At 37.0% G+C, this 16408-nt stretch overlaps 2 protein-coding genes across 2 annotated transcripts; both read right to left on the bottom strand.

Moving 5' to 3' along the window:
* Positions 1-850: 850 nt before the first annotated feature.
* LOC149016999 (protein FMP32, mitochondrial-like) lies at positions 851-7102 on the bottom strand. Its single transcript, XM_089151300.1, has 7 exons — positions 6504-7102; positions 6191-6322; positions 5992-6051; positions 2228-2304; positions 2077-2133; positions 1905-1971; positions 851-1800 (listed from the first exon to the last, which is right to left on the bottom strand). The coding sequence occupies exons 1-7, from the start codon at positions 6696-6698 to the stop codon at positions 1681-1683; spliced, it is 708 nt and encodes a 235-aa protein (XP_089007426.1). The 5' UTR covers positions 6699-7102; the 3' UTR covers positions 851-1680.
* A 1718-nt stretch (positions 7103-8820) lies between these two features.
* LOC149017000 (uncharacterized) lies at positions 8821-15094 on the bottom strand. The gene is made up of 8 exons (XM_089151302.1): positions 14848-15094; positions 14692-14775; positions 12057-12116; positions 11906-11982; positions 11658-11781; positions 11333-11409; positions 11074-11197; positions 8821-9392 (listed from the first exon to the last, which is right to left on the bottom strand). Exons 1-8 carry the CDS (start codon positions 14947-14949, stop codon positions 9360-9362), a joined length of 681 nt encoding a protein of 226 aa, XP_089007428.1. The 5' UTR covers positions 14950-15094; the 3' UTR covers positions 8821-9359.
* Between the last annotated feature and the right edge of the window lie 1314 nt (positions 15095-16408).

The following is a 16408-nucleotide window of genomic DNA, read 5'->3' on the forward strand; positions in this document are numbered from 1 at the left end:
AGGTAACTGATCGACATGATTATAACAAATGCATCTTCCGATGGAATTTCCCCAAAAAAAAACTAACACAACCGAGCACAACATTGAACAATTATGAGATACATCCTACCATGGTTGGTTTGATGCAATTAAAATCTGAATTTTCACTCAAGCAATCTAGATCATGTTCTCTCTATCCAGTGGCTGGAATGAAAGCAGCATCTGTCCACAAGGTTTGAAAAAGCAATAGATCCCTGTGAAGTTACTAACCAAACTGTGAAGTTTAAGATTGGTTTACTCCTCTGAAACTGAAGTCCCAACTTTTGATTTTGGTTCAGCCTATGAACTCACTAAACAAACACATGTTTCTTAAGAGTCAATTTAGAGGTCACAAAGTTCTGGTTTAGAGTCCACTGCGTTATTATCTAGAAGTAAATCAAAATGTATTGGCTGATATAAGCAGAGTTGCAACGACAATGAGGGTTCAGTGGGTGGTTTTGGGGCTGGGATTGAAGGAATCCTAATGGAGTTAGGACTGAAAACGTGGGAGAAGAAAATGAAGGGAGAGGGCTTCAGGGGTGGGTGAGGCTGCTGTACTTACTTGAGTGCTTTGAAATCTAATGCTCGACTGTCTATAAGCTTTGTTGATGCTGGTACGTTGTTGGAATGATGAAGAAGGTGAAGATAATTATCAAATTGTAGAAGATAAGCTTTCTACCCAACCGCAGGGTCCCTAAGGGATACCCACAAAGACTTCCTAGGTCGAAATTCCCTCAATCAATCAATTCATTAATCCGAAACTAAAAATAACTTACAACAGAAGGGCTATGAACGAAACAAAATACTCTTGACTCATACTGGAATATCTTGACTGTTAGAGTCCCATTACAACTTAACTTGGACTCTAAAACACTTATCAAAACGAACCTAATTACTTTCCCGTAAACTAGTCTTAACCCTTCCCTTCACCATTCTTATTCATTCCCTTTGCATTTTTACATTGTTTTGGTCTTGGATAAACTTGATGGAAATGCTAATAATATGGTATAAAAGAATTCCTCAAAGAAAATTTCAAATCTTAGTTTTTATACGCATTTTTTCACCCAAAACAAGTGAAACATGTTGCATCATATATTGTATTGTTGTTTGAAAGAAAACCTTAATGCATGAGTTTCCTGCAAATAAGATTTTAAACCAAAATTAACGTTCTCTATTGCAGCATCTGTAACTCTGTTTGTTCTCCATCATCTTACTCTATCCTTGATCTCCTGGGGTCGTTTCATCTCCCTAGTGCAGCTGGTTTGCCTTTCGCCTTCTTTGTCTGATTTTTCCTCATATTTAGATATTTGAAACTTTCTTTGAACTACATATTTGGTATCCATAAAATGATATGGAAAACATGAATAAAGGTACATTTAGTAGCTATTTAAAGTTTTCTTCTTCTGGGTGGAATGGAACAGAAAAGGCAACATTTATGTAAAATCAAACGGAACTACCCAAAGGGATATATATATATATATATATATATAGAGAGAGAGAGAGAGCAGATACATATATGGAATGTTCTCTTGGGTTACAATTTTCAACTGAAGTTGCTGCTGAATTTTTAAAAATTTTCAGCATGAAATTTCATTGGAAATAAAGATGAATACGTTAGAATTTCTTTCTCTAGAATCAAAATTAATTGCAAAATAATATCTTTCACATCAGAATCCGAATAACAGCAAGCCCAACAGCGGAAATGGAGACAAGAGTACCAATGCAGTACTTTATAACATCATATTTAGCTGCTTCAAGCTGGGCCCGTAGTGCATGAATTTCCTGTGAATAAAAGTTTAAACAAGAATAATTTTAACTAAAAAGAAATGAAAGTAATGATTCATATAAAATATACATCTTCAATGATCAGAAACTACAAATCTCACCCTATCAAGCTTATTAGTTAGACTTGAGGTTTCTGCATTTTGATTGGCCAGTTCATCACGGATACGCCTGCATTTTGTTGGTAAATATTCAAACTCTCATAAAAGACAAAATTTATGAAGAACACATCTCATCAGGAAAACATAAAATTGTTTCAACTTATAATTTCCTCACCCTCTTTCAAGATTCAAATCCAAACGCTGCCCGGCAGTCACCTTATCAATTTCATACCTGAACAAAAAACAAGGGATATGTATAAGCAAAGAATGATCATGTGCACTATCATGTAGATTTGACTTTGAAGAAAAGTTCTATCAAAACAGACTTCAGTTCACTGCGCATCTTGTCTATATCACTTCGGAGTTTATCAGTCTCGCGTTGTAATAAAGATAAATGATTTTCCTGCATTTGAATATAGATTAACCTCCAGAAAATTAATAAAATAATAAAACAAAATAAAAGACCATCATTTTCCAGAATTGAACAAAAACAATTGGATAGCAATTGGCACCAGGCAACTTGTAAGCTTTGACAACTTCAAATGTAAGAAGAGACAATAAGCATTTGTTTGAGGGTCTCTTGCAGGCAAAATGAGGTAGGCATTATGCTTCGAAACATATAGAATTTGTAAGAAAGAAAAATCGTAGACACTGTCTCACATCGACATTAAAAGAACAGATCATATAGTGTACCCATTGTATGAGATGAGCTCGTTCCAAGGAGGGGTAGATATGTACATACCCCCCCCCCCCCCCCGTCTTTCCTTTTTCACACAGAGGATGTTCCCATAACGGAAACTGTAACCTCCAGGTCAAATTGGAGTCTGGTTATATCCTGAACATATTTTGCCACTCGTAACCAGATCAGTTGGGATCATTTCATCTATCCTTTTGGGGTAGAGAGAAATTATCCAGGCTCGACTTGTGTAAAGGAGGGGAAAATCCATGAACACCAACTTCTATTATAACATTATTTTTGCATTCCTTCTCATTTGTCTTTTATTAATTTTTTTTAATATACATGAAAAGAAACTTATTGGGCAATGAAAACTGTCACATGAGAAGGATCCAGCAATCACACCTCCCTTCTCCCCCTTTTCCTACTTCGAAACTCAACTACAGCCACTCCTTGAAGTTGCAAAATCTTCCTGAACTTCATCTTCTTCATTAAAACCCTAAAACCTAATTCCATTAGAAACCCTGTATCTTCTGCCCTTAATCCAAAGCATAAACCCTTTTAGGACTAGCATCCCCGCCACTTGCCCTACCTTCAATCCGAACCCTAACGCTAACAAAGAGTCCTAAACACATTAGGAGACCTAATTTTACTTGAAAATTATCTGCAAGTGCAGTTTGTACAAAAAAATAATTCTTTCCCTTAATTTCAGACCTCTTTCTAACCTAGCTGAACCCTAAAACCTATCCAAGTCAACCCTAGACCTACCTGTACTTAGAACTAAGAGTTGGGAACCTAATCAGACCTAGCCGAGGGATTGCTTGAGTGTTTTGAGTGTAATACAACTTCTAGCTGAACCCTAAAACCCTATCCAAGTCCCTAGACCTACCTGTACCTAGAACTAAGAGTTTGGAATCTAATCAGACCTAGCCGCAGGGTTCCTTGAGTGTTTTGAGTACAATACAGCTTCTGTCCTTGAATTCCAGATTTGAACAGCAAGGTTTCAAGTGCTTAATTGTTGCTGTCCTTTGAGATCAAACAGTAAGAAACTGAACCCTATTTTATCTGCTACTTCTTAGAAAAGATCCTAAATCAATAGGCCACAGAAGTCAAGTTACTCAATAAGAAAAGTAAGATAAGAAAAGGGTTTGGAGCCTGTTAAATCACCAATTAAATTTCAGTTTGTGAATCCAAATCCATAACAGTGACAAGCAGAATTTGTCTTCGACCAAAACAAAAAGCATAATTTCTCCCTGCCTTCAAGGTTTCTCAGCCATGCCACAGTTTGTTTTACTGTTTGGAAAATGTTACATCTTCGAGAGCCAAAAAAAACCACAATTATTTAGGTCCTACATTACAAACCATCAACAAATAAGGATTTAGGACTTCTTTATATCACTCTCCCATGCTTGGACTGTTAACTACTCAAATTCCCCTACCCACAACTTCTTTTCTGATATGCTCAGAACAGTTTATCTTTTTCCCATATTACTTCAAGCCTCTATATTAAACTTCTGCTCCATCACACTCACTCGCCATGTTGTCCCTAGTTGGCTGCATAGCTAAGATTGATGGGAAAAACTGTACTTTGTTTGTTTCCATTAACTATCCCCTTCTAGAGAACTGAATGGTCTATCAAGATTCAAGTCTTATGACATTAATCACCACTAATAGAACCTTGTTAGTACTCCAATCAAATGCATTGGGACTTTTTCCTTTTTATTCTATTTTACTTTAATGTAACCAGAACCTTGATAGAACCCTTCCATTCACTAGTAGATGACATGTTTTGATCTGCACTTTACTTGTTTGAGAGTTTGCATAATTCTCTATTATTTTAAGTCTTTTGGCTAACTTAATTTTTCTCCTCAATCATATATTTTGAATTTTGTATAAAATAATAACTTGTGCATTGATTTTCATTTCCCCAATTAATTTTTATTTAAATTTATTTCACCTAGTTGAGATAAGATTTGCTTATATCCTATAACAACTGGGATTTGTTTCCAAATCATATCTGAATAAGGATTCCCGGTTTGCAGCACAACTAGGTTTATGATTGGTATCCTTTTTCATCAGGAAAACTCTTTTAAGTTGATGAGATACCCAAATTAGAGAAGTGTCAAATTTACAAATTATTGATGCTAGTGCTACTGTGATACTTTGAAATGTCTTCATCCCTTACTCAACCATTAAAAATAAAATTTATAAACCCTAACAAGTGCTATTTTTTAGACAGATGGCTTTTTAGTGCCCTACTAAAAAAATTCACTATCCCTAACCAGCTTTATCTTTCTGAAAGATGGTTTTAGTGCCCTTACCCATCAATAACCATATGACATAATCAGATGGAAGAGATTCCTCATTATCATCTAAATAAGCAGCCCTTGAACCTTAAGTTTATGGTATGCCGGACTAACACTGTATCTGCACCATACCTTGATGTTTGATCCAAGTCAAAGCAAAAACTGCTAATTGGTTAGGCCTCTAGCACAGAGCCCCTTCTCAACTATTTAATTGTTAAGGAGTAAGATATTTCCTGCAAGGGACAACTTGTTAACAAGAAGTGTGAAACCATTCCCTACTCAAACCATCATTATTATATAGGACTTGCTAGCATTTTCTTAGGCAGATTGCAAAAATTCCTGCAATGTGACAGGTTGGATGAGAGAGGTGGATGGACAAACCTAGGACAAAATTTGAGAAGTTGCAAGCCTTGACCATTCCCTATATGTAACCGACAAAACTGCCACTTCACTGTTAACATGGTGGTACAGAGTTGTTATCAAGAGCAAAACTTTGGTATCCTCAAATAAAGGTTCATCATCCTTTTATATCAACAGGTGACTTACAAACAGCAGTTTGGAAACCAAAACTAAACAAAACTAACTCATTCTCGATGAGCAGTTCTCTTTAGTAGGCTTGTAGAGTAAAATGACTGTAGGATCGCATTTTTTACAAACCCACAGGAAGGGGAAAAAAACTATGGTGCATTGTTCACAGATACAACAAAACTGAAAACTTAGCAGATCAAACAGATGGTTATTCTCTATTGTGACATTATATGTTTAGCAATCAATTTGCAATATTGGACCTATTGATCATGGATCATATTACATATGCATTGCATTGCATTCTGTTCAATGATTTTGCATAAGCCATATGCTCACATGAAAAGGAGAACTACGACCTACCAATGAGGGTGTTTGTTTAGATTTCTTCATTAACAGAATACACAAACTGTCAATTAAAGAAAGGGATAGCAGTACCCGTTCAATATAGATAAACTGCATGCTAAAGAAAAACATACTGAGTAACAAAAAGACGATTCAAACGCAGAAAAACAGAGATAATTGAAAGTTATTCCATGTAAATAACTCTAGAATTTGAGATGATAACAGATGGAGTGAATACCTGGGAATTTTGTACTGTGGATTTAAATTGGGACAAATCTGAATTTTGAAGAATCACGGTCTACATAAATAATAATATTGGAGGTCAGACTTTATGTGATATTATGCCTTTACATTCATGGTGAAGAATAAAATGAATATCGATTGCAAAATAAAATCCAATGGAAAGAAAATCATGAGACAGACGATGAAACCCTTACTTTCTCCATCTCTCTTTTGGAGACAAAAGATTGGTCGACATTTTCCAAGTTGTCATTTAAAACTTCAATAATGGCAGCTGTGATTGCTTCAGCATGTTTTGTGGGCACTCCCTGTGCTTCCAATCTCCTAACCTGAAAACGAGACACCATGCTTAGACAGCATTTTTAAACAATTAAAAAGCAAATGACATAGAGCAATGGAACCATTCCTAACGATAGAACTACAATCCCATTTTCAAGTGTCAATGGATCCAACAAAAGATCACCCTTTGTTCAAATATCTCAAGGGGATCTGGAGGAGAGATTTGATTACCAGCCCAAGCGTATCTACTAGAAAGGCGGATTTAACACGCTGCTGCGACATCTGCCTAGAATAAAATCTGTCAAATTGCGAACTTGAAGAGGAAGAAGTAGGGCCTTGAATGCAGACCGGGCCTCGACTAAACGCTTTGAATCCTCTTGTGAAATTGAAGAGCATAGCCCGCTTACAAGCCACAGACGTAGCCATTCCTAACTCGCAAAGCCAAATTTGAATCCCTAAATCGCACCCTAATGACTGCAGCACCAACGGCGAACTGTATCAAATCTAATCAGGCAAGGCAAATGAAAAACCCTTCCTAACTTAAAAGTCTTGTCCTCCGGCGGCGAGAACCTCTCTTTCACTGTATCAAATCCGATCAGGTTTTCTATCTTTACTTGTCAGAAGTAAAAATTATCTTGCCTGTGCTCCAAGAAATCAGCAGAGAATGAATGATCTCATACCCATACGGCTTTACCTCTCAAATAAAATCTTACAAAAGATAACGGACCGAAACGAACCGAACCGAACCGAACCGAACGGAACGGAAACTAGAGCGCCGACGGGGAGAGGAGGAAAAGATGCGTGATAAGGAAGAAAATGTTTTTCGTTCGTTGAGGCGTCAATGCATTTTGTTCATTCATGTGACATTTAAGGCCGTTTCAATCTAAAATATTGATATCGAAATTTTGATCTGACGGTCCAAAATGTGTAGCAAGTCAGTACTGCAAATTTGAAGCAAGGTCCGACGTTAAAAATTCATGAATTGAGGGAGTTCTCTCAAGATTAAAATTGAAGTTAAAATTACAAGGGAGACTTGGGTTCGCACCCATTCGGCGGCATTAATTTGAGGATGTAATCGTGGTGCGCGCAAGCTGGCCCGGATGAAACTCATAAATAAAAAAATGTAAAAAAAGAAGTTAAATTTGGCCCCCAAAAAAAAAAATTAAAGTTAAAATTACACATATGACATTGATGTTGCAAATAGTTACACACCATCCCTAAACTTTGGAAATTACAAAACCAATCCGTTTATTTCATCCAGACATTACCTTAATTCCAAGTATCGGGCAACTTCTCTTGCCCTTCAATCTTCAGTTTTGTTCAAGAGCAAAAGGAAATTGAGCGGAAGGGAAAGAATTTTCTTCATGATGTAACAAAATTCTTCGAAAAGATTAGAAAACTTAATTCAAATAATTTGAGGGAGAAACTCTTCATCGGATGTTCTACCAAAAAAAAAACTCTTCATCGGTTGTTGTACAATGAAAGGTGGTGGAATCACGCATCATGAATTTCTTTGCTTTCTCAGCCAATTATTTGGCATGTATGTGCATTATTGTGTACAGCAAAGAGCTATGCTATGCACACTAGATGATGTTTTTCCAAAGTAATCTATCAATCTACTATCAGTAGTTTTACTGAGATACCAAAATTTAAGAGAGAGAGAGAGAGAGAGAGAGAGAGAGAGAGAGAGAGAGAGAACTATTGATTGAGGCCATAACACTCAAAAGGATGGTCCCATATGGCCATTCAATAGGACTGCGGGATCTACACATACGTGTGATGAGACTATGAGAGTCTAGCAATAAGGATGAATGATAGCATTTCGGATTGCCTCAGCCTCCTCCGTATTAGGGTCCAAAGGATGACCCCATGGATAAACTTGATGTAAATGCTAACAATATGGTTCTAGTAGAACTCGTCAAAGAAAATTTCAGATCCTAATTGTTAATTTTAATCACCGGGAATGATGATGATGCCATTTCGTTGCTTATTAAAGCCTTGTCAAGTGCCTTTGCTATAAAGCTTATGGGAGATTTACACTATTTCTTTGGCTTGGAGGCTCACCAAACTGCTGCTGGGCTTTATCTCTCTCAACAAAAATATATTAGTGATTTGTTAAAAAATACTGATATGGATCAAGCAAAGCCTGTTTCAACTCCAATGGCAACTACTTCTATCACTCTCACTAGTGGGTCACTTTTACCGGATGGTACCTTGTATCGGCAAACAATTGAGGCACTACAATACTTATCCTTTACAAAGACTTGATATTTCTTTTGCTGTTGTTTTTTCAACAACAGTGAAATTTAAGCCATTTAATTAGTTGGTACACAGGGCTTGCAGTTGTTGTTCTAGTGAGTGATCAGTTAAAATCATTAATTTCCAACCCCAACCATGCACGTATTTCGTAATCCACTAATCCACTAAACCCTAATTTCCCCTCCATCTCTAGACATGATCATTTCCCATATCCTAATTCTTCCCAGACCAAATCCCACTATTGCACCATCACCATACGTGAATAAAATTATATTGCCCTCGATCCCACTCTGAGGAAAACTCAATGAAAACCCTTGCCTGTAGATTCCTACATCGTTCCATTTTCAAAAGCACAAAACCCTAACTTAAATTGCAGCAACTTCATTCCAAATTACTTAATTTCTACCTTAAAATTTAACAAGACCTTCATTGATGCAGTACTCCCATACTTCTTCACCGAGACCTAACCTAACCATCAAAGCCTAGCCGCTTGGCCGCAGACACCAATCCGACATTTTTTTTACTACTTCAAAACTCGCCCGGATTTCTTCACTTGGTAATAACCAGCAACTCTTAGTGAAATGGTTACGGATTTCGGATTTTCTATCCATTAGTTATTCCTCTTATATAAATATTAAATTATAAAGCAAATTGCACTGGCACTCCAAAATGGAGGCTTTAAAGCACTAACACCCCCACTTTATGTTTAAAACGATATGCTAACTGCTCGTTTTTGAAGGTCTAAAGGGAGAAAGGTGTTTAAACTGTAAGTTAAAAAACAAGACCAAGACCAGCTTTTTATCAATATTCGGTACTGGATAATGGATATCAAGCATCAAACCTGTGAAAACGAGCAACATCCTGCACCAATTGAGTTCCAAAAATGTAGTCAGAACTCAGCTAATTGTTGCAATTGCACTAAAGTCCTTAATAAATGTAGCAAGGGTGAGAAAATAAATGTATACTGACATTAACTAACACTTGTGGTGGGATAAGTGTTAAATTGTTGCAATTGCACTAAAGTCCTTAATCAATTGCACTAAATAATAATAATACTGGATGTGTCCTGAACTGCCTTAATAAGTAGTAACAAGCATGGCACATTAATTAGGCAAGGTGTACCATGTTCTCCATCCACAAAATTGAAATATTGTGGTGCTAGTATGCAGCTGCTGCTGCTGCTGCTGTTATATCAAATCATCACTAGTGTCGTAGAATGAAGAAGCTACCTTGCGATAATTAACATTAGATTTAGTCCAAACTTTGACCAGTTTTTCAGCCTCATTGGTTGCCTGCTGGTTATTCAATTTTTAAATTTCTGCCCTGTTGTTCTCTAAATCTGAGTCACTGCAGTTCTGCTTTATGGTTTAGTTTCCTAAATGTTTCCTTTACCTGTATCAACTCTCCCTGTTATTCCTACAACATGAGAAATGGACAAATCTAACATTTGGAATAAGCATACATATATATATATATATACTATTATTTGTGGATGGACAACACTCCACTTATGTTCTAGTACTATGCCAATGATAAGAATTTTCTGGGAAGCTTTTAAATCTATCACTAAGGGCCTGTAGCTGAAACAAACCTCCAGATATTCGTTAATGTCCAAATTAAAATGTTAGAAACTAGTGGTTGACCGTGATGTTTGTTTGACTTTGACATCCACTATGTTTGTACTTGTAAGAGTTCCTGTGACATAATGTTATGTTAAATCTAATTGATTCATTCTGTGAGGCAACTCCTCTTTTTTCACTCCAACGAGTCCAAGACCAGAGTGCCTTATTTGAGTCAATTATTCTCATCAACTGCAGTGTTAGACCACATTGATGCAGTAAACCAGATGATTTCAAGAGTCCAATCTACAATTAACATTTCTTCGCAGCATATAGGGCACCCTATAATCAGGACCCAATACGTACTCAACCTATCACAGATTCAGAGTCAATATTGAATAAATTTTTCTGCTGTCCATTCATAATGCAATATCTTGACAATGACCATCCTTTGTTCTAAAGTTACTAAGAAGAGAATGAGATCAAAGCTACCAGCCTGTCAAAATAAATAAATAAATAAGCTAACGGAAACTAAACTGAGAAACTGAGAGAGACATGCTATTTGATCAACTGAGAAACTGAGAGAGACATGCTTCAATATCCGATTTAGGCAAAGTTACCTTAAAAGAGATAAGAACCTATGTTCATCAATGATATGATTTTTACTAAGGAAAGATGAAACAGCGAGAAAAAGACCCATAGAGAAAGAAGCAGCAGTGATTAACCTGTTACAATTAGAGATATATTCACCATGAACATACTAGGGTTTAAACTACCACATAAATTTTAGAGCAGTTAACACAATGCCAACACTTGAGACAAGAGCCCCAATGCCGTACTTTAGAATTTCTTATTATTCCGCTGACTCAATTAGAACCTTCAGTTCAACCACTTCATGCAAATAAAAGTTTAAACAAATAAGTTTTTACTAATAATGCTCCCTAAACCCTAAACCCTAAAACTTATAAATTTATAACTCTCACCATATCCAGCTTGTTAGCTAGATTTTTTGTCTCTTTGTTTTGCAGCATCAATTCATCGCTAATGTGGCCCTTCTCCAGGTTCCAGTCTAACTGTTGTCTTGTGGTTACTTTGTCTAGCTCATACCTGAAAAAAAAAAAAAAAACAATGGAACGTAAAAAAATGTCACAACAAACACCGACAAACAATGGATACGTTAAGCAGCAAAGAATGTCATCTAGAGATTTCACTTTAAAGAAAAAAATAACTATCAAACCATACCTCAAATCACTCCTCATGTTTTCAAAATCACGCTGAACTTTTTTTGTCTCAAGTCGTGTTAAAGAGACATGTTGTTCCTGTGTTTAATTTAAACACAGATTAAAGAAAAACATACTGAATAATATAAAGACAATTCACAGTTAACACAATGCCAACACTTGAGACAAGAGCCCCAATGCCGTACTTAAGAATTTCTTATTTCGCTGACTCAATTAGAACCTTCAGTTCAACCACTTCATGCAAATAAAAGTTTAAACAAATAAGTTTTTACTAATAATGCTCCCTAAACCCTAAACCCTAAAACTTATAAATTTATAACTCTCACCATATCCAGCTTGTTAGCTAGATTTTCTGTCTCTTTGTTTTGCAGCATCAATTCATCGCTAATGTGGCCCTTCTCCAAGTTCCAGTCTAACTGTTGTCTTGTGGTTACTTTGTCTAGCTCATACCTGAAGAAAAAAAAAAAAAAAAAAAAAAAAAAAAAAAACAAACAAACAAACAAACAATGGATACGTTAAGCAAAGAATGTCATCTAGAGATTTCACTTTAAAGAAAATAACTATCAAACCATACCTCAAATCACTCCTCATGTTTTCAAAATCACGCTGAACTTTTTTTGTCTCAAGTCGTGTTAAAGAGACATGTTGTTCCTGTGTTTAATTTAAACACAGATTAAAGAAAAACATACTGAATAATATAAAGACAATTCAGATGGAGTGGATACCTGGGAACTTTGCATTTCACTTTTCAAAATTGCCAACTTAGTCTGTTGGAGCATCACTACCTACATAAATAATAATATTGGAGCATCACTATCTACATAAATAATAATGATATGATTAAAGTTTTGACATCAGTGGGATAAATCACCAAGGCAGTATGCCATACTAGGCTGGAACCCACTCTTTCGAATAGTGAACTGAAAACCAAGCATGGATTGAAGGGAGTAGGATTGCATCAGCAATAGATCTCCAAGTAGGTAATATTTTTGAGTTTTGGAACACCCAACATACAAGGAAATCACACTCTCTCAAATTGCAATCAGTCTTGAACCAAAAGCTTCACTTCAAAAGAAAATCAAGTTTTGTATATACTTATTCATCATCATTGATATTTTCGCACCATAGCTCCCAACCCACAAGATATCAACTATCATAATGAAACTAGAACCTCCCCCCCCCCCGGCCAGGCCGCCGCAGGGTAAAACTTTATTGAGCCTAATGGCCGAAAAACAAAGGTGAAAATACAAACATACATGCACTCGATGTATCCTAACCCAACTAAAAGAAGACAAAATCAGAAAATGAATTCATTTTATACAACTTTCAGTAACTGGGATATGGTAAATTAATGCTCCCACCATGGTGTGATGAGTTATTTCGCAAATCAAAACAAGAAGCATTCTGTCCAGGTTGCAGCATCACAGATGTATGTAGTGGAGAACTAACTAACTGATGCCATATCTAGTACATAAGAAACCTTTATTGCATTAGTTCTATTTATTTGGCTGACACTAGGCCAGATTCCAGGCCCTACCCTGGCTTCTCTATGGCCAAAACATGGGGTCAAGTCAATTATTTGGGGTAGGATTGACCAAACACCATACAAAAACTTATGTCCTGCCTTAGGTAAGCCTGAAAAACAAAAATCAGGCCAAAAGCCCAAAGCCCTGATTAGCTACTTCCAACTAGCAATTACCAGAGAATTGTTCTCATGCAAGTGGCCCCAATATTAATCGAACCCTATCACAGCCTACAAAGAACCCTCCCCACCCCTGCGGCAACCCTAGAAACTCCACCCACCCTTCCCCATACCCAGCAGCATCCCTCCCCCATCTCTTTCTCTCTCTTTCACCCCCTCCCCTTCCCCATTTGGATCTTGCCACAGTAGTAGAGTAGAAAAGAAAGAAAGGTAAGATCCCAAGATCCAACCAAGATCCCAAGAAGCCTACCCAAGAATCACTTCTACACCTGTTAATGTGGTTCTTCCTGATTGCATTGATCTTGACGCCTTAAAGATACAAGATTAGCAAAATGTGGGAAAATGGCAAAACATGAGAAAATAACGGTTTAAAGAAAAATTCTCAATCTACAATTGCCATTTAGTACTTTTTCTGATTTCTGAAGATCAGATTGTGGGTCAAATTAGCAGACATGGAGATCTTCTACTCCATAATATATTTAAACTTCCAAAAACTGATAATTAGGTCTTTGAACAGTATGTTCCTTTATGCTCTATATTGTTAAACCATACCAAATGCGAGAAAAAGGGGATATTCTATCCAACCTATCACAACTTCACCTTCTCTTCACTCTTCCTTACCGAGGCTGAAAAGGATAAACCCAAAAAGAAAAAAAAAAAGAACTCTTAGAGAGAAAGAATCAGAGAATCTCTTCTTCTTTTTTTATCACTTTTCCACTCTCTCCACCTCACTTCTACTCACCTCTAGTTAACCCAAAGTGGGAAGGAATCATCCATTCATCTCTGTTGCTTTCCATCTCATGTTAACATATCAACACTCTGCCCCTCTGTTCTTCTTTTTCTTACAGTTCCCAAATCTGAATTTGATTTCTAAAAACAGATCAACTTGAATGTGTCAGGTTAAATCATACATGATAAGCAAAAACACATAAAGGGTTAAAGCTGATCTTTGATTCCTTAATATTAAAAGAATAATAATTAAAAAACACAAAGTTCTTCCACTAATCACGAGAACAAAATACATATATTTAATTATGTAAACATATTTACTTGAAAAGCTTCTATTCTTGATTACTTCCAAATTAACTCTCTATAGACTGTATTATAAGATTTGACTACATTTCTGGAGACTTTTTCTCACAATATTTAAACCCTTCCATGACTCTCCTACATGAGTAAATGTCATGGATCTTCCTAGCTTAAAACTGAATTGGTTCTTCATAATACTAGTTTCTTGTCTCAGGTAGGGTTTAATAGCTCTCAATTTCTCATAATCTCATTGTTGACTCAACTTTCTAGCTGCTCTAAATGTTACCTTTATTTTTGTAAATTGGAACCACAATGTTTCTGCACCATTCATCCAGCATTTCCATTGTGCTCATAATCTAATTATATAGCTTGCAATTACACACTTGTATAGGAATTTCATCTAGGCCTAGTACATTTGCCTGCTACAAAGGTCAATTCCTAACCTCTTCAACTCAATTATGCCTAGATTACTAAATGTTCCTCCTCCTACTTGATCCACACTTCAACTGGGACTTCACTGGGGCCTAGTGCCTTCACTACTAAATGCCTAAGCCAAGAGAAACCACAGATTCGTAAGCTCAACTCAAATATGCCACATCCCAAAAAAGTAAGGCTCACGAGACCCTTACTTTCTCCATTTCTGACTCGGCAGCATTTTCCAAGGATTCTTTAGCTTGTTCTCGAGGCAGTCCCCGAGCGTCCAATTTCTTAAACTGAAAAGAAGAAAACATGGTTAGATCAGCCTTTGTTCAAATATCCCAGGAGGAGGATATGGAGGAGATTACCAGGGCAAGCGGGTCGATCAGACAGGTCCGGGAAGTCGAACGACTAGTGCCTTCTTCTTCAATGCAGCAGGTTTTGAGTACTCTTGTGAAATAATAAGTCATTCCGCCAAGAACTGAAACGAAAACCAGGCGATTTCCTTGAAGATCGAGAAGAGAGCCTTAGTGAGACGGGAAAACAGGGGTTACGTTATAGAGGAACCCTAAAAGCTGCTAACCGATTTGCTTGGGTACTGCGCCCTTAATGCGCAAGCCAAGATCGGACGGTTGCCTTGATTATAATATTAAAAATAAAAATTCAAAATCCGTTTTGATTTCCTGGTACAAACTATTTTTGTCTGTTTCCCAGCCAGGTTAATCCGATTTGGCACTCACCGATTCGATTTTCTGACACACTTTCCTGTAGTCCCGCTGCTGCTTCCAGGCTGACGTGACGTCTCTTCACAAGAAATCAAAAATTTTCCCCCTAATACAAGACAAGAGAACTACAATCATTAAAGAGAGCTAACCTAACCTCTGTTACCTCTCTCTCCACAGCTCCCTTGTTGGTTGGAGGCTATCCCTATTCCCTCCCTCCCTGGGCCCGTGTATTATTCATTCCGTCACAATTCCTTAATTTATTAGGTAGGTTTCTGCTGCTGTTTTGGCCAACACGCCCAGCAGCGCGTTTCTTGTCCCCAGCATTAGGATTAGGATTAGGGGATTTGCACCTGTCTGTCTGTCTGAGATTCAGTGTTTTCCCGCTCCTCTTCTCTTTTGGGTATCCATCCTTGCTCATGAGTTGAGCCTGTAGCTTGGAATTTAAAAAAGTTTCTGGTTGAAAATGTAAGAAAGAAATTAGGCTCATTGATTATTAGTTGGTGAAAATTCAACTACTTAATTAGGAGTTGCATATACACCTTAATTTACTACAAGAAAGATCTGTTGAAAGGATTTAAAGATTCTGCATGAACAAAAGTTAATTGCATCATCACCCTTATGTCCCAACTAGAAATTAACATTTGTTATACATTTATGCATTTCCCCGGGTATTCAAGATTCCAAGAGAACAAGAGATATATATTTGTGATTGCTAAATACAGGAAAGTTTTAGTATTTGAGTAGTTTATTTAGTAGTTTAAGACCCTTGGTTGGGCAATCCGTCCTCTTTAGATTGAACTTAAAAAAAAGAGGCGGTTTGTTGGTGGGACGGTTCTGAACCCCTGAAAAGAAAAAAAAAGGCCCCCCACCAAAAAAAAAAAAACCCCCCCACACCAAAAAAAAAAAAAAAAAAAAAAAACCCCCCCCCCCCCCCGGGGGAGAGGGAAAAAAAAAAAAAGGGGATGGGAAAAAAAAAAAAAAAAAAAAAAAATGGGTTGAAAGGGGGGGGGGGGGGGTTAAAAAACCCCCCCCCCCCACAAAAAACAACACCAAACGGGGGGGGGGGGGGAAGGCTACATCAGTTTATGGGGATAGATAGATTGATAAAGAGGACAAGTAAATTAAGCTTCAGGAGATACAGAGCAGAGCAGGTTCAAGTTAAAGAATTGCAAACAGTGCATCTGCAGGGTGGGATAAAAGTAGT

The sequence above is a fragment of the Hakea prostrata genome, chromosome 4, assembly GCF_041222555.1.
Source record: "Hakea prostrata isolate BN-2017 chromosome 4, UWA_Hpros_2, whole genome shotgun sequence".
NCBI classification, from domain to species: Eukaryota; Viridiplantae; Streptophyta; class Magnoliopsida; order Proteales; family Proteaceae; genus Hakea; species Hakea prostrata.

Excerpts from the sequence above, each read along its gene's own strand:
- LOC149016999 (XM_089151300.1), bottom strand. The coding sequence starts at position 6,698 with ATGGCTACGTCTGTGGCTTGTAAGCGGGCTATGCTCTTCAATTTCACA. Across the intron at positions 2,305-5,991 it reads CCACAGTACAAAATTCCCAG|GAAAATCATTTATCTTTATT; the intron begins GTATTCACTCCA and ends ATTCAAATGCAG. Across the intron at positions 2,134-2,227 it reads AAGATGCGCAGTGAACTGAA|GTATGAAATTGATAAGGTGA; the intron begins GTCTGTTTTGAT and ends TTTTTTGTTCAG.
- LOC149017000 (XM_089151302.1), bottom strand. The coding sequence starts at position 14,949 with ATGACTTATTATTTCACAAGAGTACTCAAAACCTGCTGCATTGAAGAA. Across the intron at positions 14,776-14,847 it reads TGATCGACCCGCTTGCCCTG|TTTAAGAAATTGGACGCTCG; the intron begins GTAATCTCCTCC and ends TCTTCTTTTCAG. Across the intron at positions 11,983-12,056 it reads GTGAAATGCAAAGTTCCCAG|GAACAACATGTCTCTTTAAC; the intron begins GTATCCACTCCA and ends AATTAAACACAG.